The sequence below is a fragment of the Fistularia commersonii genome, chromosome 28 (assembly GCF_037954325.1).
Source record: "Fistularia commersonii isolate RoL2024-O1a breed Wild chromosome 28, RoL_Fcom_v1.0, whole genome shotgun sequence".
Lineage (NCBI taxonomy): Eukaryota > Metazoa > Chordata > Actinopteri > Syngnathiformes > Fistulariidae > Fistularia > Fistularia commersonii.
In genome coordinates this window covers 9,459,281-9,485,562 of record NC_141311.1, presented here as the reverse complement: position 1 = coordinate 9,485,562, position 26,282 = coordinate 9,459,281, and the positions used below count along the sequence as shown (strand labels likewise).

At 44.1% G+C, this 26,282-nt stretch overlaps 2 protein-coding genes and 1 long non-coding RNA gene across 3 annotated transcripts; all 3 read right to left on the bottom strand.

Annotated features, from left to right (window-relative positions):
* Positions 1–1,380: 1,380 nt before the first annotated feature.
* On the bottom strand, positions 1,381–9,769 carry tbc1d10b (TBC1 domain family, member 10b). Its single transcript, XM_086176324.1, has 10 exons — positions 9,320–9,769; positions 7,423–8,406; positions 6,609–6,708; positions 6,387–6,494; positions 5,518–5,624; positions 4,918–5,032; positions 3,260–3,325; positions 2,981–3,170; positions 2,432–2,586; positions 1,381–2,294 (listed from the first exon to the last, which is right to left on the bottom strand). The coding sequence occupies exons 2-10, from the start codon at positions 8,385–8,387 to the stop codon at positions 1,413–1,415; spliced, it is 2,688 nt and encodes an 895-aa protein (XP_086032450.1). The 5' UTR covers positions 8,388–8,406; positions 9,320–9,769; the 3' UTR covers positions 1,381–1,412.
* A 1,845-nt stretch (positions 9,770–11,614) lies between these two features.
* hsd3b7 (hydroxy-delta-5-steroid dehydrogenase, 3 beta- and steroid delta-isomerase) lies at positions 11,615–23,100 on the bottom strand. The gene is made up of 6 exons (XM_086176325.1): positions 22,761–23,100; positions 20,747–20,902; positions 17,865–17,973; positions 16,043–16,142; positions 13,936–14,098; positions 11,615–13,009 (listed from the first exon to the last, which is right to left on the bottom strand). Exons 1-6 carry the CDS (start codon positions 22,918–22,920, stop codon positions 12,600–12,602), a joined length of 1,098 nt encoding a protein of 365 aa, XP_086032451.1. The 5' UTR covers positions 22,921–23,100; the 3' UTR covers positions 11,615–12,599.
* Positions 23,101–24,369: 1,269 nt separating this feature from the next.
* On the bottom strand, positions 24,370–25,643 carry LOC147217486 (uncharacterized). The gene is made up of 3 exons (XR_015108985.1): positions 25,380–25,643; positions 24,529–24,639; positions 24,370–24,439 (listed from the first exon to the last, which is right to left on the bottom strand). It is a non-coding gene; the product is annotated as an uncharacterized LOC147217486 (long non-coding RNA).
* Between the last annotated feature and the right edge of the window lie 639 nt (positions 25,644–26,282).

The following is a 26,282-nucleotide window of genomic DNA, read 5'->3' as shown; positions in this document are numbered from 1 at the left end:
TGAACGGAGTGATTTGACTTCAGTGGTGCTTTGTGACAAAAATCACAAGTGCAAAGGTCATCCTTCATTTTTCCTTCTATTTTTTTTTTTTTCTTCCTAAAGACACGTGAGATCACATTCCAATGGGTCAGTCAACTCAAGTCCATAATCATACTGAAATTTGGCAAACAGTTAAAAAAAAAAAAAAAAAAAAAAGATAATACCAAACTGACATGCGGCTATTTGGTCTGCAGGGTTGGCGCAAGGTCGCTGCAGGACATTCAGGTGCGACCGTGTTACTAAGTGTTGCAAACGTTTTTTGCAATGTCACACTCAAAATGTTTATTACTAAGGCCGGGTCTAAAAACAGAACTGCCCCCCTCGGTAATTAGTTTGAGGGGGGGATAAAAACAAGTTTTAACGGGCGCCACCACTCAGCGTCTGTCTTGTTTCCATTTCCTTCTTAACGGGAACCATTGCCCTGCAGGCCTTGGCGCTCTCCTCTGATTCACTGCTCAAACCTGACATATTCCTTTGTTTCGCCTCCTTCATATTTCAGTCTGACTTCATCACAGTTGTGACAAATCTCCAAAAAAAAAAAAAAAAATCGTAAACGTCAGATGAATCCGGAGCGGCGGCGCATCACAGTCGATTAAGACTGTGACATAAAATTTAGGGTCGCGCACAGAAAGGGTCGAAAATCTGAATTCTGTGGTGCTTGAACGGGACAGGGATTCGGGCCACGGAGGCGACATCAGAACAGCTACACACTTTCACTACCCCTTAGTCCCGGCACACACACGGCTTAGACCCGGCGCAGACACACACACACACACACACACACAAACAAACAACACGGCAATAAGTACATCATCCAGGTTAGGAGCGTTTCTTTCGTCGGTGCCTGCTTTCCGGAGGGTTCCATCTTTTCCGTGTGGTTCTCCTGTCCGCAGCTGAGGAGTGACGGGGAGCGCCGAACGGGTCCTGTGTTCTGTCTATTTACAAGTTCAATGGCACTGTGGCTATTCCTGCCAACCTGCTCCCGGTGGCCCAGTGAGGGTCTTCCTTTCTACCAAACTGCTGCCATTGATCGGATTTAAAAACAATAAAAACAAAATAAATTAAAAAAAAAAAAAAAAAAGATGACTGCGACGTCCTGAAATGTTAAGGTTTCACAGCTCGTGCTCCAGTTGAAAAAGGAAATTTGCCTTTTCTAAAAAAGAAAGCCCCGCCCCCACCCTCCCAGTTCCCCGAGGTGCTTTTGAAACCATAATCCAGATTTTTCCCCATCGTCCAGTGACTACTCTGTCAGCGTGATCTCATTTATCGATCACTCTTCCTGGGTGTCTTTCGTCCCAGCCACCCCCCCCGCCCGCCTCCCCAACCCCACTCAGTGTCCATCTTCATTATTCCGGAATGACAGGCAGGAAAAACTAGGCTGAATCTTTTGATGCCGCGGCTCCATTTTTCTCCTCAGTCTCTCCTCCCCCTTTATCCTTTTTCTTCCCCCCTTTCTTCTTCTCCTTCTCAAGCCGCTCCTTCTCCTTCTTCAGCCTCTCCTTGTCCGCCTTTTCCCTCTCCTTCCTCTCCTTCAGCTTTTTCCTCTCCTCTTCTTTCTCCTTCCTCTTGTCCTCCTTGCTCTTCCTCTTTTTCTTGCCCTCCTCCTCAACAGTCAGGACCTCGACGGCGGCCTCCTTTTTCAGATCAGGGCAGGGTGACAGGGGGGCGTTGTTTGCGGTGGGAGAGGGGATGGTGGGGGTTATCTGTTCAGAAACAATCCTCGGCGAGGTGGACAGGGTGTTGGGTGGTGACGCGCCCTCATTGTGGAAAGCGGCGCCGTCTGAGGATGGGGCTGAGCCACGCGACAAGCCGCCCCCAACCAGAGGGCTCTGAACCTGAGGCGCCCTCTGTCCTGCCCCTGGGGGAATGGGCGGCTTGCTGCTGGGGCCACGGCTGGGACTCGTAGTCGAAGGTGGCGAATGAGGGTGCTGCGCTTCCATCCCTGAGGGGCCTGAAAAGGAGGTTTTCTTGGTGTGGGAGTGGAAAGGCGTCTTGGACTTGCGAAAGCCGGGGAGTGACAGGAGGCTGGACGACGCCCTCAGAGGTCCCGGAGGAGGAATCGTGCTGGCCAGAAAGGAAAAGCTGCCGCCGGAGCTGATGGACGCAGCTCGGCGTTTGTACTCGAAAATGGGACGTGCTCCGTGGAAGCGGCGGCCCGGCTCGTGGGTCAGCTCCCCTCTGGACTCTCTCCACTTCCTCACCTGGACGTTGCACTCCCTCTCTATGAGCGCCTCCGTCACCGGGAGCAAGATAATCTGGACAACACATCAGACACACACCAGAGAGAGGAAGTGAAGATTAGTCGACTCGGCGCAACGGAACAAGATGACTCGCACCGCGTGGCGCTGACTAACAGTCAGAGCAGATATGGACGGTGCGAGGAGAAACCCACCTCCTGCACCAGGACCTCCTCTCGGATGGTGTCTGGGGAGATGCTCCGAAGACGTTCCATGGTTTCATACATGCCCTGAAGCTCGCGGAGTTTGTCCACAGAGCCCAGCATCTGCTTCAGCAGCACCAGCCCTACGCGGAACACGATCTTCACGCCTGTGGAAACACACTGCCCTTAGTTTTCTGATTAAATACTCAGCAAACAGTAAGAATGGACTGCATGGTGATTCTGGTCGAGCTCGTCGTGTCGGTCTCACACGGCAACGACTGTGACAATCATTCATCGCAAAGTCTAAAACATGTCCTGAGATTTTAAAAAAAAGGACATCAACCATCTTTTTTTCTGAAAAAGATCTGTTGGCTTTTTGCTTTTTAGCCCCTGGTACAGGCAGATATGATTTTCATCACAATACTCAATTTGAAAATCAATAAATAAACCGTCAGCTATCACACTGATCTCGGTACACATATAAATACTTGCAAACTGTTACAAACCAAGCGTAAAGGTTTTGGGAACAACTGGCCAAAAGGGTGCAGGGATCAACATTACCTTCGCAGAAGAACATGTCCCAAACACGCAACACAGAGGACCATGGCAGCGTCCGCGAGAAGATGCACATGAACCACTCGGTCATGTAGAGAATGGGGTCAATCTTAAACTTCTTGAGATGACGGTATGCCATTGGACACGTGCGCCGCAGGAGGGAGAAGAAGATCTCTCCGTCCAGTTGGATGGCTTCCTGTGGCAGGCGATTGAAGTTTGAAAATTAAAATAAAAGGGTGAGAAACTCAGCTCGTCATGCATAGGACTTTTCGGTCCATTACTCACCAGTCCGGCACTGTAGTAGCCGGGGAGATACTTCTCACATATCTGGACCAGGCACCAAAAGGCTTGCTGTGGAACAAAGCCAGAGTCGAACAACAAACGTCAGAAAACAGATGCAAAACGAAGGTTGCGACTTTATTCAAAAACATTCAACTCTCACTTGTTTGCACTGCAGGAGTGAGACGAAGGGAACCTGCAGATTATCAATATCTGAGTGGTGATGCTAATAGAGGCCATTGTTATACTATATAAACACTTCTATTTGGTGGGGAAGACGCTACGGCTGCAAGAATAGCGGACCTCCGTGTTCCTCTGCGACCATCTTTTCCCCACAGCTCCTGTTCCTTTTGTTTAGTCTGACCTCATTTCCCATGAATGTTCTCTGGGGATTTACAGTCGGGTGATTATTGATATAGACAGGAAATGTGGGACACAGCCCAGGGGGCGCTCTGACTGGCCCGCGTCCTGTCCACCTGGCTGTCCAACAGTCTCCACTTACTGTTTCTTATCCATGAGACCTATAAGATTTCTGTTTTTGGCAGGGGGGTCCTCATTTTGATAACGGATGAGAGCTTATTAGAACTGCAGTCCGTTTTCAACATCACAATCCAAAACTCGATGCACGCCATCACAGTAGCTAGACTGAGGAACAGTACAGCAGGCAGTCATTGATATTTAAAAGGGGAGTCTTGACTAAAGGAATGACAAACGTGCTTGCAGAGGGGAACTGTTCTCATCTGCCCATTTGTGGATGTACTTAACACTGCGGAGTCAATGATCCTTCTCCTTCACCCATAAACAAAACACAAAAACTAAATCCTTTTGTTGAGACGATGTGATTGCTGTGTCATAACTGTGATTAAAAAAAACAAAAACAAAATGACTGAAGGAAAATTCGAGAGCTTCCATACAAAACGGTGTTTCCTGTCTTTTTGCATCATCTGCAGCAACTGTTTCACAATTACAAAACACTGTTACATGAGACACACACACGCACGCACACACGAACACACACACACACACACACAGGCAGGCAGGCAGGCAGGCAGGCATCTTGTCAGTCCAAGCTGCATCTCTGCATTCTCACACAAACACCTAACAGTTCACACCCATTTATACAAGGGTGTGAATGAACTGACAGAATACAGATGGGACCTTGTGGTGGGACTTATTAGAATAGTCACTTTTTTTGGTTCCCCAGGAACCTGAACTTGACCGTGTCCTACTGGCACCTCACAAGTTTTGTAGTTGCTAGAAACCCTAGTCAGTCGCCTTGGTCTGGCTGCTGACTATCACCATGCATGTGCTGTTACTTCTGACTTACTAAGTAACTAAATATAAACCTTTAACCCTCTATCTGAGTTTATGCTACTAATAATTTTGCTTCCTTGCTTTTTTGATAGACATGTTAGGAGAGGGGAGAAAAGGATAGGCGAACGCATGCGTGCGCGCGCACACACACACACACACACACACACGCACACACACGCACACACACGCACACACACACACACACACACACACACACAAGCTATCATGCTTACACATGCTGCACCTTTAAATGTATTATTAGACATGAGTGTTGAATGACAATAGAAAAAGTACACATCTTATTGCACTAGTGAAAGACTGTCTTCTCCGGCAGGGCGGCAACCCCTCACCTCAGCGGGCATGTGCATGAGAAGCACAGCAGCCACGGGAGCCTGAGCTTGGCAGTAGCCCTCATCAGGCTTGTAGATGGTGTAAGCCTTCAGAATCCGGTACAGATCCTGCTGCCTAGAAGAAGCAGAGGCCACATTTACACAGAAGACAAAGCAACCAGAGTTCATCCTTGTGAAGGAAACGATGCCTAAGTGACCAAAACCAATGGGGAAGCTGTGGGGAACCTTGTATGGGTTGTACCAACTTGGATTTTTAGATTTGAAAATGTTAACGTTTACTTGGATGGAAACTGAAAATACAGCTGGGATAGGCTCCAGCATCCCTCGCAACCCAGAGTGCTGGATAAGCAGCAAAAGATGGATGGATGGAAACTGAAAATTAAAATATTTGTTTGTCTCACCATGAAAATTTAGATTTGGGTTTTTCCTCTTTCAAGACTGGATTACTTATTTGCACATAACTTGCACTCTTGCACTGTGTTTTTGTTGCAGAAAGGTTTGTTTATTAGAAAATGTGTCCACTGCGGTGTGTTTACAGTTATTTCTATTTCCTCCAACAGAAAAATCAGAGCACTATTCTTTTTAATTTGTTAGTTTTACCCGTGTCCCCCTCGAGCAGCAAACATCTCATGGAAGGGGAACTGTCTGTGGAGATCCTTTTCTATAATGTCCAGCCATTTGGCCTCACCGGGTTCTCTCTCCAGTTCCTGCAAGGAAAAAAAAATAGAAACTTGAAATGCCGGGTTAAACCGGGAACAAACATGAATTTGTATTCTGAGCGCTGGGTAGAGCAGATGAACGGAGGGTGAGAACAGAACAATGTTCCCTGAAGAAAAAGAAACATAACTACCTTCAATAAATTAACCCATTGAAGAACTAAGAATGATGTGGGGATCAAATGTGCATTTGCAGTTTTTAAAATTACTGTGAATGTGACTTCATGCTCCTGCATGTCATCCGAGTTGTCTTGGATAAATTAATTTAACTATTTATTATCCTTTTCACCCGGTGAGTGGAATTCTTATATCACACCAATCAGAAGAAGTTACGACAAAAAAATTAACCAAAACAATAAATATAAAACAAGTTAATCACCTAGAAACAAACAGACATCCAAGAAACCACTGCCTCTATGGTTGAGGCAATTTGACTGTTGGAATTAAACTACAACCAGGACGAAGCATGGAGGCCTACAGGAAAACAGACCCAGCTAAGGCCTGCCTCACACCCCCTCCAGCATTGATGCAGCATCAGGGAGGTGACAGGCAGGATTACAGGTCTTGATAAGAGGCTTACAGCTTCCTACGTCTGCACCTGCTACCCTGCTGCACCCCTGGAGCTGCAACTGCTCAGCTCGGTCTCCATTTCCTTTTACAAAAAGTTTGCACCCTTAATTTTTATCAGGCAGAACAATAATGTTCTTCCTGTTTGCGTGAGTGTGAGAATGTTAGTGCTGGTGACTAATTTACCTCAAATTTTCCTTTATTGGCCTCCAAGAGCTCCTGGCTATTTGACAGCAGCTGCCAGGCTTTGGCCCTCAGAGATGACGGAATCCCTTTCCTGCAGCGCATCTTTACCTGCAACAGCGGAAAAACATGCAATAATGCATGACACCTCTGCGTCCATCACAACACCGCCACTTAAGCCCCAACACGCTACAACACAAACATTGGACAGAGTCATGTACGTACCTTCTGGAAGCGATGCTTGATCCACTTATCCCAGTTGTTGAACATTTCCAGCCACTTCATCTCTCGCTGTCTGGCCACCTCAACACGAACTTCTTTTTCACTGTCAGTGCCAAATATCAAAAAAGATATCAGTCACAGAATTGGACACGCTCAGACGATAGCTTACTCTTTTTCACTTTCATGTTTCGAAATTTGTCATTTTAATGACTATCAAATTGCTGGATCCTCTCTCTGGACTGCAAATTGCTAAGATGGCACACACATACTGGGCCCAACAGTGGACAACCCCTAGCAAATCGATATACACTTCAATTATTCAAAAGTAAGAGAGCCAATTAGTGTGTCTGAAATCTACAAACAGATCGCACAAGAGAAGAGGGGCTGTAAAGCAGAGCTGCAGTCGGTGCACGAGCATGAGTCACATAACGGCTCTGAGCGTTATCTGAGTCAGACTAATGGAAAACACAAAGACGGCCTGATAGGTTTGAGGCATCAGAGAGCGTGTGCAGTGGTGGAGATGTAGAAAGGCTGGTTAAGAAGAAGGCAGAGGGGCTGATTCGAGAGAGACGGTTGATGTGACTCAGTTCAATCTGTGTAAAATGGTCTCTACCCACAACCTAACCCTGTCTCATGTTGCGTATGTTGTTGGGTGGAAACAAGAGCATAAAAAGGGGAAGAGTGTTTCTTCCTGTTCCTAACAGACTGCATCTATCTCTAATTTCACAACACGGATCAGCTGTGCCAGAAAATCACTTCAATCACTTTGCAAAATTCGCTTGAAGTATAGATGAGGGGTTGGGGTGGGGAATCTTACCTGCCTTCACTGTACTGACTCCCACCTAGAAAGCCGTATTTATCAGTGCGTCTGACAGCCAGGCCATTAATCTCCGAGTCTGAGCCCACAGAGCTTCCATCCTCTCCGAACCCAGACAGAGACTCCAATGTGCCTGACATCAGGCTGGCTGACTCCAGATAGCTGAGTGAGTCGGGAGCTGGCCGAGGGTTGTTTGACGGCAGAGCTGAGGCTGGCTCGTGGATCAGAGGGACTGTGGGGCTGGGGTGGTCAGCCCTGGTGGGGGTGAGGAACTGCTCGACTTTATCTCGTTCACTTTCAGACTTTGGGGACATAGGGGGCGGCTGACGTGGAGGGGTTTGTGCTTTTTGAGATGACTGGGGGCTTTCTTCTTCAGCTGCAGCAGAGGTGGCTCCTGGAGCAGTGGCTGAGAGACTCGAACCTGCATCCTGGGGTTGACTTAATGTAAACTGGCCATCATCCATCACAGGACTGGGGTTGTGAGTGACGTGCACATTAGGGTAAAGATTCGGACCAGGGTGCAAATCGGGAGACGGGGATCCAGGTTGTGCTTCTTTCTGAGAAGATGGTTCAACTGTCAGTGCTAGAGGGTCTGCTTCAGTGTTTAGGGGCTGTGGAGCCAGTGGCTGATCGGCCATCGGCTCGTGTTCCCCAACATGAGCACCGTGCTCAGCATCATCCCCGCCTGAGACTGCTCTCTGTGGGGCTGCCTCATGTAATGATGATGGGAGGGGGGTCTCGGAGATAAGCTTCGTTTGATTTAACGGCTCCTGGGGAACTGAGGTTGAACCCACTACCTGTGCTTGAGCCAAAGCCTTGTCATGGTAGAGGGAGGATTTGGGTAAAAGTGTCTTCTTTGCAGAATCTGGAGCTGAAACCTCAGATGAGGCTGCAGGAATGGATGGAGTTGCATGGGGGTCACCAAGCGCAGGTGGAGACGGGGACAGCGTCGAAAGTTCTGCCATGGTTCCACTGTACTCTCTCCTTAATAAACACAAACCACAATTGACTTGACTTTTAAACGGCTAAAGCGCAGCTGCAACTCACTAGTAACTACTCAACAAAATTATACGCGACACTTGTAAGGTAAGATAAGAATTCATGCAAAACACACTTCGAAAAAAAAAACACTAAAGCATAAACACTTGATAGAGAATTTCTTTTTAAAGAAAATATATCGTTGGTAAACTCAAGTCTGACATGAAAGCAAAGTCATAGTCACATATATTGATTTAGCGATTAACGTCACACAATAATAAATATTTCTAAATCACACACCATGGATGCTTGATTGAGAGAAGCTGTCTTTTGTAGCAGAAAAACATTATAATTACGTTTAAGAGATATTTTGAGTTACTTTTGTTGTTTGTCAGTCTGCATGCATGCTGGGCTCAAACGGTGCTGATAATGCTCGAAGGTGATCTTACAAGTGGCACTTTTGTCGTTGCAAAGAGCGGACAAGTTAGAAACACCCAGAACAACATGCAACAACTGCTATCGAGCTTTGTTAGAGATTTTAGTCCGCTCGAGATCGAAACATTTACTTTCCGAAAAGCCGCAGTAACAGCATCGTTATCAACAAAGCGCCCCCGACAGGCAGGGTGACCCAGTATTTTGCTGATGTAGCAGGTTAAGGTCTGTGCTGTAGCCTCCAGACGGCTATCGGTTACATGCTAACCGCTAATAACATCAGCAGCCACTTTGTTACGGTTCCTCCATGGAGGCCTGTCTCCTGAAGGGGTTCAACATACTGATCGAGCACAGAAGAGCTACGATTCACTCACAGCTGATAGTCTACATGCTGCCCCCAGACCAGGCCCCGGTGGATGGCGTCCACGGCCTTGGCCACTTGGCTGCCCAGGTCAAGCCATACTTAAAACTCCGTTGCTCAACTCACCCACGGCCGGCGTGCCACTGTGATCAGTCCGCCTGGAGAGCCAGGGGGTTCTCGGTCGTGCGTCCCCCCGCCACAGCTCCGGTTGTGCAGCCTCCTCCGCGAAAATGAAAATACCAGGAGGAGACAGCGTCGCAAGAACCGCCGAGCAGGGGCGAGTTGGTGGGGCGAGCGTCCCGCAGTCGCTGTGCTAGCGGCTAAGTCACCAGCTAGCTAAGTTAGCTTAATTTAGCCTAATGGGACTATTAGCATGAGCCGATAGTGTTCCGTTTCTGAAAACGAACTCGCTCGCTGAACGCGCCAGTCACCCCGTTCAGACGCACATATGTGACGAAACTATTTCAATAAAGCATCAGGCTCGTCGCCCCAACAGCGAAACCGACTTTCTTTGTTCAATTTATCCAAGTACAGCGGCGGATACACATCCTACACCAGCCGCCCGCATTTCCGACTGACAGCGACGTGCGCGCTCCCGTCGACACTTCGGGAACCCGCACGCATCCGCAGAGGAGCCTCCCTTGCCGTTCCACAGTAACGGTGTCGCTCCAAAACATCAATCTTTCCTCTGACTTTCATACCTTGACTTTTTTTATTTTCTTTTCTTTTATCCCATTTTCTTTCATGTTCACATATTTACAAGTATGCATTCCAGCATACTTTATACATTCTTCTTCTTGTTCTTCTTTTCCTCCGGGCTACTCCCCTCAGGGGAGACCTGCATGACATAAAACATGACTCACACATGAAACGTATTTCCAATTCATCGGTTAAACCAACAGAGGCCGCAATTACCCTTTTTTGTGCTTTCTCAATAACATCTGAATTATTCCAGGTATGTACGATTCCACTGTTACGTCTGAATTATTCTAGGTACGTATGATTCCACACTCCACTGCACTGACATGAATTCCAATAGCTCGGATTATAGATATATTTAAGATTCATTTTATCCCCTCTCATTACCCTAATGTAAGAATCATAAAAGCAAAGTGCATTTTTTGAAGCCATTTACCCTTGAACACTTCACTCTGGCTCAGAGACAGACAAAAATGGGACAGGATTTCTTTAAAGACACTCAAAATGTTATGCTGACAACAATAACAAGTAACCATCATGTAATCTCTAACTTGTCGCAATAACATTAATGCATCAGTTTAATTCCCCATGAAATCAGAATTCATTCCCTTCTGTTAATGAATGTACTTCTAGATTACTTGACCGTAAGTTGCCATGCTTACACATAATACTAAGCATTAGTAAGCAACTTATGGTACTTACTTATTCTGTATTTCCATACTTAAAAAAAGAAGGATTTTGATTGGCAGTTCATATTGATAATGCTAAAAGTGACAGAAAAAGAGCAAGTGTTTCTTATTTTCACTGGATGCAAAGTGAAAATAACAAAAGAGGTGTGGCATGGTTGCATAACATGCAAATCTGCCTTCTGCACCTGGCACTTCTTCAGCTACATGGAGTCTAGACAAAAGGTATTTGGACAGATATTTTGGAATCAGTTCCAGTTAACAGATGTGTTTTTCACATTTTATCCTCAAGACTTTGAGATCTCCGCTTGTCATGAGGCATAAAATCTAATCTGAATCTCCTGGAAAGGAACAGTGTGTCCAATTATTTCTTCAGGCCAGAAAACTCAAGCCGAAAATGAATTTCCTCTGTTCTACCCGTGATGACCTCACCTCAATCCAAAGTGCGAAAAACCTCATCTTGCATTTATCTTGCATAACGATCAAAAAGTCTGATTGGTTCAAGTGAAGTAATCCTCCTAAAATGCCAGTTGTTTAGTCACATCTGTTGTTTGACAGATGCTGTGTGTCATTTGAAGTTGAATACAAACACGAGACGCCACAAGGATTATCTTTAAATCACAAAGTGAAAGATTCGGATTAGAATTTGAGATATCGGGTACTGATTACTACGGCGTGTGGTCAATGTAACCAAGTGGATACAAAACAATTCTGCAGTAACAACACAAAAGGCTTCCCCAGTCAAATTTTTTTTCAACGTGTTGTAGAGATTACAATCTCTTTCCCCTGCTCTCCACGTGGCCCTCATGTAAATATTGTGATCTCCATGGAGAAAAAAAAACACAGCAACACGTCCATTGCGTAGACTGGAGGTAAAAATAAGTTTGGGGGACACCCATTCTGTGATATGGCAGGGCTGAGTCATGTAATGACAGGTCTCCATAGTAACTCTGTGGCACAACCTCCAAGCATTTACCGGGGGTTTGATGGTTACATAAGCAGAGAAACATGAAGAAACACGCGTGTTGCAACCAACGGCACTCATGAATATATTAAGATTTTATTTTAAACATTAATATAACAAAGTAATTATATATTTTTTTAAAAATAAAATATTGATTGTCAATCACTTTCTTTATATTTATCTGCCAGCTTGAAATCTGATGACACTGAGGAATACAAAATACTTCAATTTCAAGTCCTAGCCTGTGGGGAGGGTCCAAGAGTTAAGGAAAAAAATTAATAACCGTATAAATTAAGTCTGAAAAACAGTCACGTGAAAGTGACTGCAGTCTAACGGACAGGTTTGGAAACGCCTGCTTCCTAATATCATCGGGGGGTTTCTAAACTCACAGCGAGGGCGTCCGAAGAGGGGTTCCAGAAATAAAAATAAAGAGTATTCCGTGAACTCTTGCATTTGAGGATCACCGGTGTACGCACTTTGCAACACACAGCTGGAAAATCATTTTTCCCCCACCGGATTACTACCTCTCCCCTTCGTCAGTATGAAAGATTACTGGAGGAAAAATCGTGTTTATGCAAGTTGACATCATAACAGCCTGTTTATAATCTTCACCAGAGCTGTGTGTCTTGGACCTTCTGAGGGATTCCCCTTAAATCATGAGGCACACTCCCCTGCTTGTACCAAATAATCACAGACAGAATAACACAATAATCGTTATGCTTCTTCATTTCCTTAAAGCTGACTGCATCGCCTGTCTCCCCGGCCATATATACCAACAGGTATCACTGATATAACGGAAACACTTCTGGATATAATGACATGTCTACCACTTTGGCCTGAAATACTGATAAAAATAAGCTATTTGTGTTAAATTAAACAAGAGGAAAAAAATGAAATAAAATTAAATATTCCTGACAGTGTGCAGATAACAATTGGCTAAAGATGGAATTAGTGGCTCTTTGCGGTTTGTATACGATATATAGCCATAACATTGAAAGCTGGATTACAACCAGTGCTAACACCGGGTTTCAGCGTAGCCTCGAGTCAGCCGGTCGCGCTAGGAGTCTTTGGAGGCCTCCCGGAACGTGTCCACCCACCCTTGCGTGCGTTGCCGACACTGTTCCCAATCGTAGAGCGGCCGGTACTGGAAGTGGCGCAGAGCTTTGTCTGTGCGCACCGTGAAGGAGGTGCACGCCACCGCCAGGGTGTAACTGTTTAGCAGCGGAGTGTAGTTGTAGAGGGGGCTGAGTATCCAACGGCAGATGTCGTTCACCAGAGCGAACAGCCACAGCAGCAGCAGAGGCATGCGGATTCTCCGGAAGTTGAAGGTAGAGAGGAAGAGCATGTTGAAGTCCTCGTAGCTCTTGTAAGGCGAGTCGTCGTAGCAGAAGTAAGCCTCGCCTCCTACGGCGTGGGGGCGCTCTCTCAGGGCCCGCGCTGCCAGAATGTGCATCCAAGCCACGTTGCCTGGGAAAAAACACACACGCACAGCAAAATAACGTGAATCAACATTTCCAGATTCAAGTCTTCTTCTTTTTTTCCTTTAAGCTACACCCTTCAGGAGACGCCGCAGTGAATCGACCTCCTCTTGATGCCTTCCTCCCTCCCTTCTTCCCTTATCGTGTGGATTTCCACCAGGTTCACTGGTTTCTTCCAGCAGTAGAAAAGAAAACATAAACTAGGTCAACTGAAGGCTCGAAATATTGACTATCTTTTACTTCGGGTCACCACAGTCAGTCATCCACCTCCACCAAACCCGCTCCTCTGCATGCTCTTCTGTCACACCAAAGTCACGTCTTCTTCAACTCCCTCCATAAATCTTCTTTTTGGTCTCACGCTCGGCCTCCTGCCTGGCAGCTCCAACCTCAGCGTCCTCCTACTCGGATCTTCAACATCCCTCCTCTGTACATGTCCAAAACATCTCAGTCTGACTGTATCTCCAGAACATATAACATATAACTCCCAAAGAGAACCTCAACATCTTCATGCCACGGTCTCTAAACCAGACATCATCAGTTGTTCTAGTTAATATTCCGTTATCACACCCGAAACTTTTCTCCGCCCTTTGGAACGTACTTGAACATATTTCTTCACCTCTTTTCCACACACTCCATTGCTCTGGAACGTTGACCCTAAGGACTTAAAATCCTCCACCCTCTTAATACCATACCATGAGCAAACAAGGAGGAGCTCAAAATTTCTACCTTGAATAAATTCATGCCAGCACATGATTACAGTGAACTATAAATGGCCCGTCTGGCCTGACTGTCTAGCCCGGCCTTTCATTTAATATATTGAGGAAGTGCAGTTTTGCATAGCCTCAAATTTCTGCTTTCTCTCCACTGGTTTCCAGGAAGCGGTTGATCCTTGGGCCTCAGAGACAGAGAACTCACCGGCATAAACACGCCCGTGCTCCGTGTTGCTGGGGATACCGCCGATGAGCAGGCCGCCTCTGTCCACGCAGTTCTGGTAGAAGTCCTTGATCAGCTCGTGGCCCTCGCCGTAGATCCCCGTGGGCCTCAGCGAGCACGTGTGCAAACACCTGCCATCCTCCAGCTGAACACGGAGGAAGGGAGAGGCAAAGGGGAAAATCAGTATTTGGGCTGTTGTGCTAATAGCTGAAATACCACCCAGTCCCCGCGGCCCGCTGTCTTTAAACAAACTTCTGCATATTTCAAATGGCTGAACCGTGAATGATGACCGTACTTTAACAGAATCTGGAATTCATCATGACCAGTTACAGCTTTCTCGGAAAGGTATTTCTGTAAAATCGAAAATAGCTAAACAGTTTCGAGAAAAAACATTTTATTCTTCCAAAACATCTGACCGGTAATATATTCCACAGCGGTCGAACCTGTTTTTTTCAGAAGCCGTGGAACTAACACAAACACTGTTAACCTGCAGTTACTTGGATTCTGCATTGACGGTAAGTTCACTTGAATCTCCTCACTGCGTTCTTTGAGCATCAGCAGAAAATCAGACCGGGTCGCGTGGATCCGTCACAGATTCCAGAAAAGCTTCTCCTTTCAGCTTCTCACTTCAGGGGTCAATAACCTTCATTGAATCCTATTCTCTGTATCCTCTTCTCCCACACCAACCAACTTCATGTCGTCTTCCACTACATCCGCAAATCTTCTCTTTGGTCTTCCTTTCGGCCTTCTGCCTGGCAGTTCCAGCCTTAAAAATCCTTCTACCAACGTTTGTTCCCAGAGCTGTTCAACTCCTCGTTTCCCAGCAACCCCACAAAGCCTTCATCGCCATACTAGCCCCCCACGCCAAGTGTAATGCCGCTCATGATATATTTATTACATAAATACAGAGCGCAGCTTATTTCACAGTCTCTTGCCCAGTACAGTTATTCATTATAGCCATTGTAACTTTATAGCCTTAACTTTAACACTTTATATTTTATTTGTATTTCTTATTCTCCCTCCTTCCTACTATTATCTATTATTGTTATGTTTTACTTGAAACTCTGGCACAACAATTTCCTTCAGGATAAATAAAGTTGTTCTTATTCTTATACCTATATTTTACCTATACATTCACTCATTGATGTTCACAATTTGATGCTGTTACCCTATGTGCCCCCCGATTGCCCCCCCGGGACAATTTAAGTTAAAATATTCACTTTTCCTCCTCCGTACATGACCGAACCATCCCGGTCTGAGCTCATCTCCAAAACAGCTAACATGTGCTGCCCCTCTGATGAACATCCACCCTTGTCACTCCCAAAGAGAACCTCAACATCTTCATCTCTGCTACCTCCAGCTCTGCTTCCTGTCTCTTCCTCAGTACCACTGTCTCTAAACCATATGGCAACGCTGTTCTCACCGCTGTCGTCCACACCTCTCCTTTCGTTCTGTCTGACCGTCTCTTTTATCACACATTAATCCTGACGTTTTCCCCACCCGCTCCATACTGCTTGAATGCACTTCTACACCTCTTTTCCATACTCTCCATTGCAACCCTCGCTACTTAAAACCCTCCACCTTCATCATCTCCACTCCCTGAAGCCTCACAGTTCCACTTAGCTCACTCTTATTCACATATACTTTGTGTTGCCGCGGCTAACCCTCATTCCTCTCCTTTCAAGAGATGCCGATGCGTAAACATGGCATTTTCACACTTGTTCTGACTTGATCCGAATCCGGCCATCCCTGGGATGAGATTTTACGGTGAATTTATTACTCACTGCGTAGCTGTGGACAAGCACGCAACATCCGCCACTCCTCCTCATTCACAAAACATAGTTAATCTGGATGAGTGAGTAATTGCATACAAACAAACAAAACTGGGTTTCTGTGAATCATATCCATAAACTATAAATCTTCATTTTATCTAATGACTCTTTGTTGTGCAACTTGATATTTGAAGTTGTGTCCAGGGTCAACACAGAAAATGCACTCGCTCACACACACACTTTCATATTCTACACAGCCTTTTTTTCATGTGGCTTGAAAAAAATTGGTGAATCAAGAACCAGAAAAGCAACCATACCTTGGTTCCATTTGCCTCTAGGATCAACCGCTCTGCTTTGGCTTTGCTTTTGGGGTATGCCATGGTGTGATTCACGTTGTAAGGCGTGTCCTCATCACCCCTGCATAAAGAGAGAGCCGGAGACTCAGATGTGAGGAAGAGACAGGGTGTGTCGGGAGGACCAGCCCAGACCTCTAAGATCTGGCAAACAGTGAAAGACACCCAGGGCATGTGGGATCTGGCGGTAAAGGGAAACCGTTTGTTTTCCCAGGGAAGAAGGCGTCGTTGCAACAGAAACACATGCAGGGACAGGAAGAATTAAAAAAGGTGGTTTGTCGCCATTCGGCGAAGGTATATGTTAGTAGGGGTTGCGTGAGGGTGATGATGCTCTGCTCATATCGCAGTAGAAAACTTCACTGCAAATAGTGAATATGTCAGACTGTCCCCATTGGATGTTTGTTTACTTGCAATATTTCACTTAATAACAGCTACATATACAATATTTTTTCATACTCTTGTGCACTCCTTATCTTTCACTTGGAAATTTAAGACCTTAAGACACTTTATAGTCTTCACTTGGGACTTAAGACACTTTATAGTTGAGTTATATTTCTTGTTTTCCCCTTGTTTTTTTTGTTTTTTTTTTACTGATTATACTGTTCATACATTTTTATACATCTTATTATTTTATACATCTTATTATTATTATTAGTTATTATTGTAACTCTGGCACAACAATTTCCTTTGGGATAAATAAGGTTGTTCTTATTCTTATTCTCTTATTCTTACTTAAAATTAAAATTAAAATTAGATTAAAATGCTCTAAAGCAAAATATTTTTACCTTTGTATAATGCCCCTATAGAGTAAATATATTTAATGATATTGCTATTTAAAAAAACTTTATTCCAGATTGATTACAGCTTTAGAATTGCTGTGGGTTATTCTTCGATATCAGGGCTGGGCAATTATTTTGGCTGGCGGGCCACAATTCAGATTTAATTTTATGTGCGGGCTAACTAGGTATCGTGTAAATTGAACAAAATGAAAATTGCAATTTAAATACTTCAATTTTTTGGCATTTTATTTCAACTTTAAAATAATGAATGATCATTTAAATTTACCGAAATTGTTTTGAATGTAATCATTCGTACAAAATCAAAACAAAAGGAAAAAAAGGGGTATCTAAAGTCAATAGTGATTGAAAATACTTGTTAAAATAGTCAAAGAAAATTGTTTGGCGTGCCGGATAAAAAAGCAAAATGGGCCAGATGCGGCCGTAATGTACCCAGGTCTGTTCTACATGGACTTATCATCATAAACGCGGCTTATCCTTATTTCAATTTATTATTTCCCCCCCTGAATGTGAGGTCGTGTGTGTCGTTGGGAGGCGATTGCAGCTGACAGTGAGGCCGGAGGCTGGATCCAGCCCTGCAACTCATTCACCCCGATGGACAGTCTCCAATGAACCCTCTGTCTGTAAACAGACAGTGGGAAGAAGATGGAGAGTCTGGAGAGAAACCTGGGCAGGACAACACGGAGAGACTGAAAGGTCTAATGCGCCTGTAATTAAACCAATTTTCTGCTGCCTGCAACCTTTCCTTTTCAAATAATGTGATATTAAACCTAAATCCCCCTCGGTACTTGGGTCCCCCCCATTTGTCAGGATGAAATATTTCTTCCGATTAGCGAAAACCAAGTGGTATTTTGTTTTCTTTCTGGTTATAATCAAGGCCATGATTGCAATAGGATGGTCCTCAGATGTTCTGCTGATTAAACCAGCATGTTGTTGTGTCCTTTGTACTCGACCCTTGGGGCTGGAAAAGGGGTTCCTCAGATCCTCACCTGATAAAGGGTTGATGGTTGACGTTGGGCCCGATCACCTCCATGGTGCTGGTGTACAACAGGCAGGTGATGCCGTTCTCCAAGCAGGCCTTGATCACATTCTCTGTCCCTGAAAAAGACACGAGCCGTCAGGAAAACCGTAGGCATTTACAGCTCGGTTCCAGGCCCAGACACACGTCACATTCACAGCGGCAGCGGAACCGGAACTAAGTGTGTTCTGCCATGGAGAACGTGTTCCTACTTTTTACCCCCAGAGCACCTTCCACCTCCCAAAGGAGGAAGAAGAGAAGCCGGATCTGGTCAGACTAATGACTAATAAGTAGAACCCTTACACTTTTCAAGATTCAAAGCGTTTATTGTCACATGCACAGTGTAGAAACGTGTTTCCCTGTGCAGTGAAATTCATATTTTGCTGTCCGCAGTGCATTTGGATATGTATTGATAGGATATAATGATAGTATAAACATCATTCTAAATATGTTGGCAGTGAAATAAGACATTTGAGCACAAATTGGTGTGCAGAATAGTTGAAGTCCTTTTGTTTTCTCCTATAAATTAATAAAATCTTATTCAACACAGAACATTGAGCAATGCTTTTGATGAAAATCAAACAAAGCTGAAGGATAAACCACAATTAAATGTTTTTTTTAATATTATTGAAATATACATATGTTTATAATAAAAAATATTACTATGATTATTTTAATTCTTTGTTTCCTGGATGTTTCTAACAAATTATCCATCTATATGATATATATAAGATATCTATTGCTGTTTTCAAGCAGTGTATTTTTGCATACTTTTGTGGAAGTGAAACTAAAACGTTCACTCCTCTTTCTTTTTTTGTTGAATCGATTAGTCAACAAGGCGATTAGAGGTCAAAAAGCAAAGACAGAGTTTGCAGATATTTAACCGTCAGCTTGAGATGTGCATGCATGTGCTGCATCTTTTTTTTTTTTTTTTTTTTACCAGGATTTACTTTGTCAGGATTAAATAAGACTAATCTAATGCAAGATTCTTTCTGAGAATAATTCAAAACAAACCCCGGATACAAAAAGCCCGAGAGTTATGGCTGTTATTATGAAAATGCCAGCTAACGCTTCAACACTGACTAGACCAGGGACGTGCAAACTTTTTGGCTCAGGGGACGCATTTACTTTTAGACAGGCCGGGTCAGCACAAGATACGACACACAAAAAAAAAAAAAAACGCATTTTTTAACAGTACATATCAGACTCATCTGACATTTGTCTAAACCTTGACTGACATTTGCCTTGAAAATAAAACCAGCTTGGTTTTGACGGCTCTGACGTTTGCTTGCATTTCACGCACAAACCTGTTTTTCCCTTGTACCTTTACGTACAGCTCATTCATGTGTGACAGTATGTCCACAGTAAGGGCTAAATCACAAAGCCAATCTGTGTCATTCAGCTCGGGAAAATTCTCAAGTAGCTCCAAAAATGAAATAATCTCCTGTTTGAGCTCCCACATTCATTGAAGCAATCGTTCAATCGTTCACATCAAGTATGAATTCTGTACCGATCTTTGGCGGGCCGGATTAAAAAGACCAACGGGCCAGATGTGGCCCGCGGCCCGTAGTTTGCAAACCCCTGGATTAGACCGTCAACATCTCAGGGCCCGAATTCAATCTGTTCACTCCCTCTTTCATTTTTTCTGTTTTTTTTCTATGCCGTACGTAGGGTGACTCAAGGGCAAAGAATTACAGGCAATCTGTTTTTCATCAAAGCACCTTGATGAAAAAGGAAGGAAGGAAACGTCTCGTCTTCGTGTTACGACGAGATAGCGTCCCCACCTCGCGTCTCACCCGACCTCGGTGAAGAGAAGTAAGTGCGACGGGTCTCACTGATTTAGCTTGTTTGAGAAAAAAAACATTAAATTTAAAAACTGACAGTGATAGTCACCTCTCAAACACATCAACTCCAGATGAAGGAAAATTCTAGCCTGTTTTACCACCGAGGGCCGCTATTTCCCCAATTGGGATGCAATTCTGGCTGATTATTTATTATTATTATTACTGGGGTTTTTTTTGGTGACAGTAGTTCCTCACTCTCTGGTCGAACCGGAGACGTTTCAAATGTTGAAGTGGTTAAAGATGTCTCCCGACACCTGCAGTGGCTGTCGCGCCGGTGTGACAAACTGCTAAGTTATTTCCTGTGCATCTTGCGGTGGATTATGACATTTATCACAGTTCAAAGTTCAATTTTCCAGCGCGCTTTGAAAACAACCAGAGCCTTTGGGCTGATCCAGGGTATGTTTAGCTGGTGTTTCAAGCACTGGGTGTGACAGATAGTGTTACAAAGGAGTATTACCATCACCTCACATCAAGAACCTAAACATCCTAACCACCGTGACTTTCCACCCTGGAGTCAGATACTGTTTCACTTTATCAGACATGCAAACAATGGAGCTGTTCTTAGAGGACCGACAGCTGTGACACGGGCTCTGCTCTCAGCGGCGTGGAGCCTTTACGGCCCTCAGAGGAAAGGCGGCAGGGAACGCGATCCATCTCAACACCTAAATACCCTGAAACTATTTTCATAGCTTTTAAACTATGAATTATTTATATGTGCTATGAAGACACCTGGTTTCATCTGCATCTGATGTGATGGGAAATAAAAAGCGCCAACGAAAAAGCACGAAGACGGCTAGATTTCAGCAGTTAAAGAAAAATCCCCAGACTGTGTAGGAAACCAGGGCAAGGATGACATACAAGGTCGGAACTGGGAATGTTTCCGCAGCTTTTATGTTGTTTTTTTTTTTTTTTTGCTGAAGGTCAGAAAAAATAAAAAGTGTAAAGTTTTGAGCCTCTCCCTTTTCCGTTCCACTCCCTCCACACCCACACGGAGCTTTCCTTGACTCACCGGTGACATTGACCGAATAGATGACGGCCTCCGGGATCCGGTGCCAGACGTCCACCACGCTGGCGGCGTGGATCACAACATCCACTCCACGCGTGGCCTCCAGCACGCTGCCATAATCCGTGATGTCACCTTGAATCACAGACACCGCCGTTTGGTCTGTGGGCAGGAAAGGTACGAAGAGAGGCAAATGAACATGCTGCGGCTGGAGAAGGAAAAACAGGCCTGCAGAGACATTAGACGGGGAGAGGGTGTGGCGCTGAAGGCTGCCTCCAAGGTCACCATCACCTGAGGCAGTCTAAAGTCAATTTATCGATATTTATAAGATGCTCAGCACAGGACTGTTTGAATCACCTGTTTTTTGCCTTCATGGAAAAACCACTTTGTTATGACATCACAGATCACGAATGGGGGGGGGGCATTTCTATCATTTATTTTACAAAGTTACCCAAACCAACAAAATGAGTGTTTACGGGAAATAAAAGCTCTTTCTTTGGGGATAATTCATCGCTGTTGAATGACAATAAAATGTCAGGCAAAGTTAAACTGATCAAGAGAGGTTTTGCCAACAGAGTGTTTTCCAACTTGGACTCTGTGGCGCTCAGAGCTGCACCAGTGTCGCTCCAAACCCAGGGTCTTGAGCAAGAACCGCAGAACATTCTCGAAACACTCAGCAACCCCTGATATGTCGTGTGACTCCTGGAGCCGATCATAACCTCCGGGTTCGACCCAAGCAGAACTCTGCGCATTTAACGGATCTGTTAATATTTAACATTTGTATTGCAACCATTTCTTTTTTCACAGTTATTTGTCATGAGTCTGGTTTCTGCAGGGCCTCCAGTTTGGGTCTCAGTGGTGTCGTGTCGACCCCGAGACAGCTCTACCTGCTCCGCCCAGACCAGATCTGGACTCTGGGTGAGAGGGAAGGGTAAAATCTGTCAACACCCCACCGGCCTTGAGGGCCTGGGATTGCCTTTTGTTTTCCACTGGGTTTTATGATAATGGCGATCCCAAGGTCTTCAGAGCCGGGTTTATCTGAGCGGTGCACTAAACTAGAGCGGGTTCTGAGTCCTGCTGCAGGCAGAAAGGGGGAGGGCGGGACTGGTATTTAAAGTTGATTTAATGCTTCATGCATTTGCTACAGCTGAATGCTCTGGTTAGGGAGCAACACACACACACACACACACACACACACACACACGTTTGCTTTTGTTAACATTAAAACTGAACAAAAAAAAAAAGGAATTCAACTTTGGAAACATCTATCTTGGAGTGCATTCGTGACTGTCCAAGCATCCCCACCACCACCACAACATCCCAGGCTTGCCTGGCCGCCCGCACCCCCGTGGAGCTCCATCTGCCAAGCCAAACAGTGCTCATCCCTCCAGCTTGGAGGAACAACAGGACCCCCAAGGTCCAACGCCACCACACCCTGCCCCTGGCTGGGGTGAGTACCCCACGGCCAGACTGATTTCCAGCGACTCTAACAGGATACAGACTTAGGAAGTAAAAGCTGGAGGTGGAGAACAGCCTTCTTGTGTCCGACATGTCAGGATAATGTGATTAATTTCCATGTGGAGATGCCCAGCTGAGTCACATCACCATCTGTTGTGTCGCATCAGGTCTGTAGGGGTTCCTGCCTCCCCCTAGACTACTTCATGTGGAAAAAAACAAAAAACAATTTTTTTTTTGCTCTGCACTTTCTGCCCAGAAAGGAACTTACACAACATGAAGTTTGTTGTCGTGAATGCGTGAGGAGTGATGGTGAGATAGTGAGATAGGGGAAAGAGGAACTTTTCTCTCCAAAGATGACTCTCGCATTACAACAAAAAAAAAAAAAAAAAAAAAAAGTGACAGGTTCGGACACCTAATCCTCGCGAATATCGTGACATATCGCGATACAGCACGATATCTCGACCGATCCTCTCGCAGGTCCGACCGAAACCGCGCTGCAATATCGGGACCGGCGACCCAAACTGCGGGGTCAAACGTTGCGGTTCCACGTCGCACTCCTCACCTGAGCCCGGCTCACGCACGGCGGCGTCTACGTGCTTGTCGAAGACGCGCACCTCCCGCAGCCCTTCTTCGCGCTCCAGCAGCAGCTTCAGCAGGTGCCCGCCGAGGAAACCGCAGCCCCCGGTGATCAGGTACACCAGCCCGCGGCGCTCCGATGCCATAACGGCGGGTTCAAGACGCTCTGCCGCCCAGCAAGCAGCATCGCCGGTTAAGAAAACTCCGGGGCCGGCCCTCTTCCACCTCCTCCTCCTCCCTCTCTCTCTCTCTCTCTTTTTCTCTCTGATCAACTTTATGTTGTCATCGAAGGTTGATCCGTTCTTTCTTTCTTTCGAAAGCAACGTTCTCGTCGACAAACGTTTAAGCAAAAAGCAAAGACGTTTGCAGGGGGAGGGAGTGGACTAAATTTAAATAAGTAATTGTAGACTTCTAAGGTTCAACCCCTCACCCTAATTTTAGACTTAGAAATTCTAAATTGAAAAAAAAAATAAATAATATATATATATATATATATATATATATATATATATTTGTATCGCAATCGATGCCAAATAAAAGGAAATAACTGAATTAAGTTAAGAAATATTTAAATATATTTATTTCTCAATTTATATCATATCTTTGATATGATATCAAATCTTTGTACTTAAGACCTGAAAACACTTTATAGCCTTAACTTCGACATTTTATAGTTTTGTTTGTATTTCTTACTCCCCCCCCCCTTTTAATTTTTTTTACTGTTTTTTTACAATTTCCTACTATTTATTATTGTTAAGTTTTACTTGAAACTCTGGCACAACAGTTTCCTTTGGGATAAATAAAGTTGTTCTTATTCTTATTCTTATTCTTATTCTTATATAAAAGGAAATACGTGTCTTGTGCTCCTCAGAAATTCTAATAAAAAACAAAAATGAAAAACAAATGAAATATCTATTTCTAAATAAATGTCAGATAAAAGGAAATAACTGAATTAGGTGTTTCTTGGAAATTTAAAGTAAAAATTATATTAAAAAATGATATATTTAAATATATTTATTTCTCAATTCATAATATATAAAAGGAAATGCACACTTGTGTTCCTCAGAAATGCTAAATAAAAAAATAAAAATGAACAAACAAAAATAAAATATTTATTTCTCGATAAATGTCAAACAAAAAGGAAATAACCGAATTAGGTGTTCCTTGGAAATTCTAAATAAAAATCATATTTAAAAAAATATCAAATATTTAGATATATTTATTTCTCAATTCATATCATATAAAAGGAAATCTGTGTCTTGTGTTCCTCAGAAATTCTAAATAACAAAATAGAAATAAAAAAAAAAAGAAATATCTTTCTCTCAATAAATATCAAAGGCAATAAGTGCGCTTTGTCCTCAGAAAGTCCAAATACAAAAAATAAAAAAGCAGAAAAGGAAATATTTTAATAAATATTTCTCACTTAATGCCAAATAAAAGGAAATAACTAAATTAGTTGTTCCTTAGAAATTCTAAATAAAATAATAATAATGGAAAAAACTGATGAAATATCTGTTTCTAGTAAAATGTCAAATAAAAGGAAATTACCTAATTAGGTGCACACTCATCCTTTCTTCTAAATGAAATTAAATACGGTCAATTTGTGGCAGCCGGAGCCAGCTTGGCTGGGTGGAGGCTGTGGGTCTGGTTGGGTGGATGTGGGGTCTGAAGAGGAAAAGGAAGCGCTAAACTGTCAGGGTCCCACATTTGAAATAACACTGAGCCATAGACATGCGGTAGAACTGCAGCAGTACCTGTTGATGCAGAACAGGTACTTCATGGTAGTGAAGTTAACAACTTGCCCCAGCAACTCCGTCGCTGCAGCATGAGTGAGTCTCAAGTGAAGCCCCGGCCTGGATCCCTGTCTGGTGGGACCAGATGGGCGTCAAACACCAAGAAGAAGTAAAAAAAAAAAGAATATATAAACCAAAAAATAAATAAATAGACAATGTGACGTTATAGTGAGCCTTGCATGCAGCTGCGTCATAATGATCTAAAAGAAGGGCACACATGCCGGCTGCCCTGGGCTGAGCCGGCATATGGAGACCATTTGACTGAGCTTGAGAAGCCATTATCCTCAGTCTGTGTGTGTGTGTGTGTGTGTTTGCTTTCCTTAGTCTCTCTTTTTTTGGTGTTCTTTGTCATTGTCGGAGTAATGTTTGTGTTCTGGGCCTCCTCCTCCAAATCAGTGATTTTTGGGCTGTTCTTTCATGTCAAGCGAGGCAGGTCCCTGGGAGCATGTGGTCTTTTTTGAAGATAACCACTTTGACATGCTCAGCTGGCACAGGCGATTACAGAGAAACACTTTAGTCAGAGCTTGAGCAAGTTCTAATCTATTGTTTATATAAATTCTGCAAAATTAAACGATCCTAAGATAAATTACTACCGAAGAAAGTCCCAGAAAACTCAGTTCGAACCTCCACGAAATCCTTACACAATCATGGGTTTGTGTGTTTTCTTTGGCCTTGAATCACCACAAATAACAGGCCAATAAGTTCCTGCATTAGATAAGAGCGCCGTTCAAAGATCAATTGGCAATTTCAGTTTGTCACACAAACCTTGACCGAAGTCGGTCAAGGTAGGAAAATGTAGAGTACTACTGAACCTTGATTGTGTCATAGGTCGTTCACACAAGATGACGGGTACTGGCTGCAACGCAAGCGTTCACGGTCAGCCGGGCTTCGTGGGCCGACGTTTCTGCAGAACTTTCCCATTTACAACATGGCTTAAAAAAGGCCAAGCTCCGGACAAGGGGAGAAGTGGTACATCTCCGTCGGACCAAAACATCTACTGGATTCTGGTTCAAAGAAAGAAAAAAAAAATTAATAATACATTTTCGATGCAGCTCTGAAACTCGTTTCCCCAGAGCCGTAATAGACGTAAATAACAGGCAAAACAAAAGTAATTCACAGGGGTTTCCTATGGGGTCACCACTCTGCATCATTGCCAGCCTCAGGCATCTCCCACTTCAATGCAATGACCTAGGCGTTGCAGCCTATGTAGGTCAGATTCCTATTTTTCCTCTTTGCGTGTTCAATTTATTTTCCCTTACTGCGGAAGTCTGTCGCAGGTGCTCTGTCACGGACATGACGAGAGGAAACTGCTTACATTTCTGCAGTCACAGCGACTTCCTGTTGACTCCACTGTCACGTTAGAACAGAAAGAAAATCTGACAAGACGCAGAAGAGACATTGTAGCAGGATGTAGATTGATGGGGCTCCTTTACTTTTATTGATTTCCTTTAAATCTACCCATTTATCTATTTTATCGAATCCTAAAAATATCTGTACTTTTTGTCTTGAAAAAGGGATCAAAGCTGCAGATTTCTAAAGGATAAATAATTCAATAAACTGGACTTTAATTGGAAAAGGGACCTGAATTTGTAAAGAAGGTAATGCAATCAAATTTGAGTGGAAATTAATTTGACAGCCAAAACCAGAAGGCAATTTTCTATTTCTGTTTCAATAAAAGACTGTTAAGTATAAGCTGAACTCCAGCCGTTCAGCCT

Coding starts and splice junctions, on each gene's coding strand:
- tbc1d10b (XM_086176324.1), bottom strand. CDS start 8,387: ATGGCAGAACTTTCGACGCTGTCCCCGTCTCCACCTGCGCTTGGTGAC. Junction 5,625..6,386: donor CCAATAAAGGAAAATTTGAG/GTAAATTAGTCA, acceptor TTTTCCTTGCAG/GAACTGGAGAGAGAACCCGG. Junction 2,295..2,431: donor AGGAGGTCCTGGTGCAGGAG/GTGGGTTTCTCC, acceptor TGTGTTGTCCAG/ATTATCTTGCTCCCGGTGAC.
- hsd3b7 (XM_086176325.1), bottom strand. CDS start 22,920: ATGGCATCGGAGCGCCGCGGGCTGGTGTACCTGATCACCGGGGGCTGC. Junction 20,903..22,760: donor CGTGCGTGAGCCGGGCTCAG/GTGAGGAGTGCG, acceptor TCCTGCCCACAG/ACCAAACGGCGGTGTCTGTG. Junction 17,974..20,746: donor CTATTCGGTCAATGTCACCG/GTGAGTCAAGGA, acceptor TGTCTTTTTCAG/GGACAGAGAATGTGATCAAG.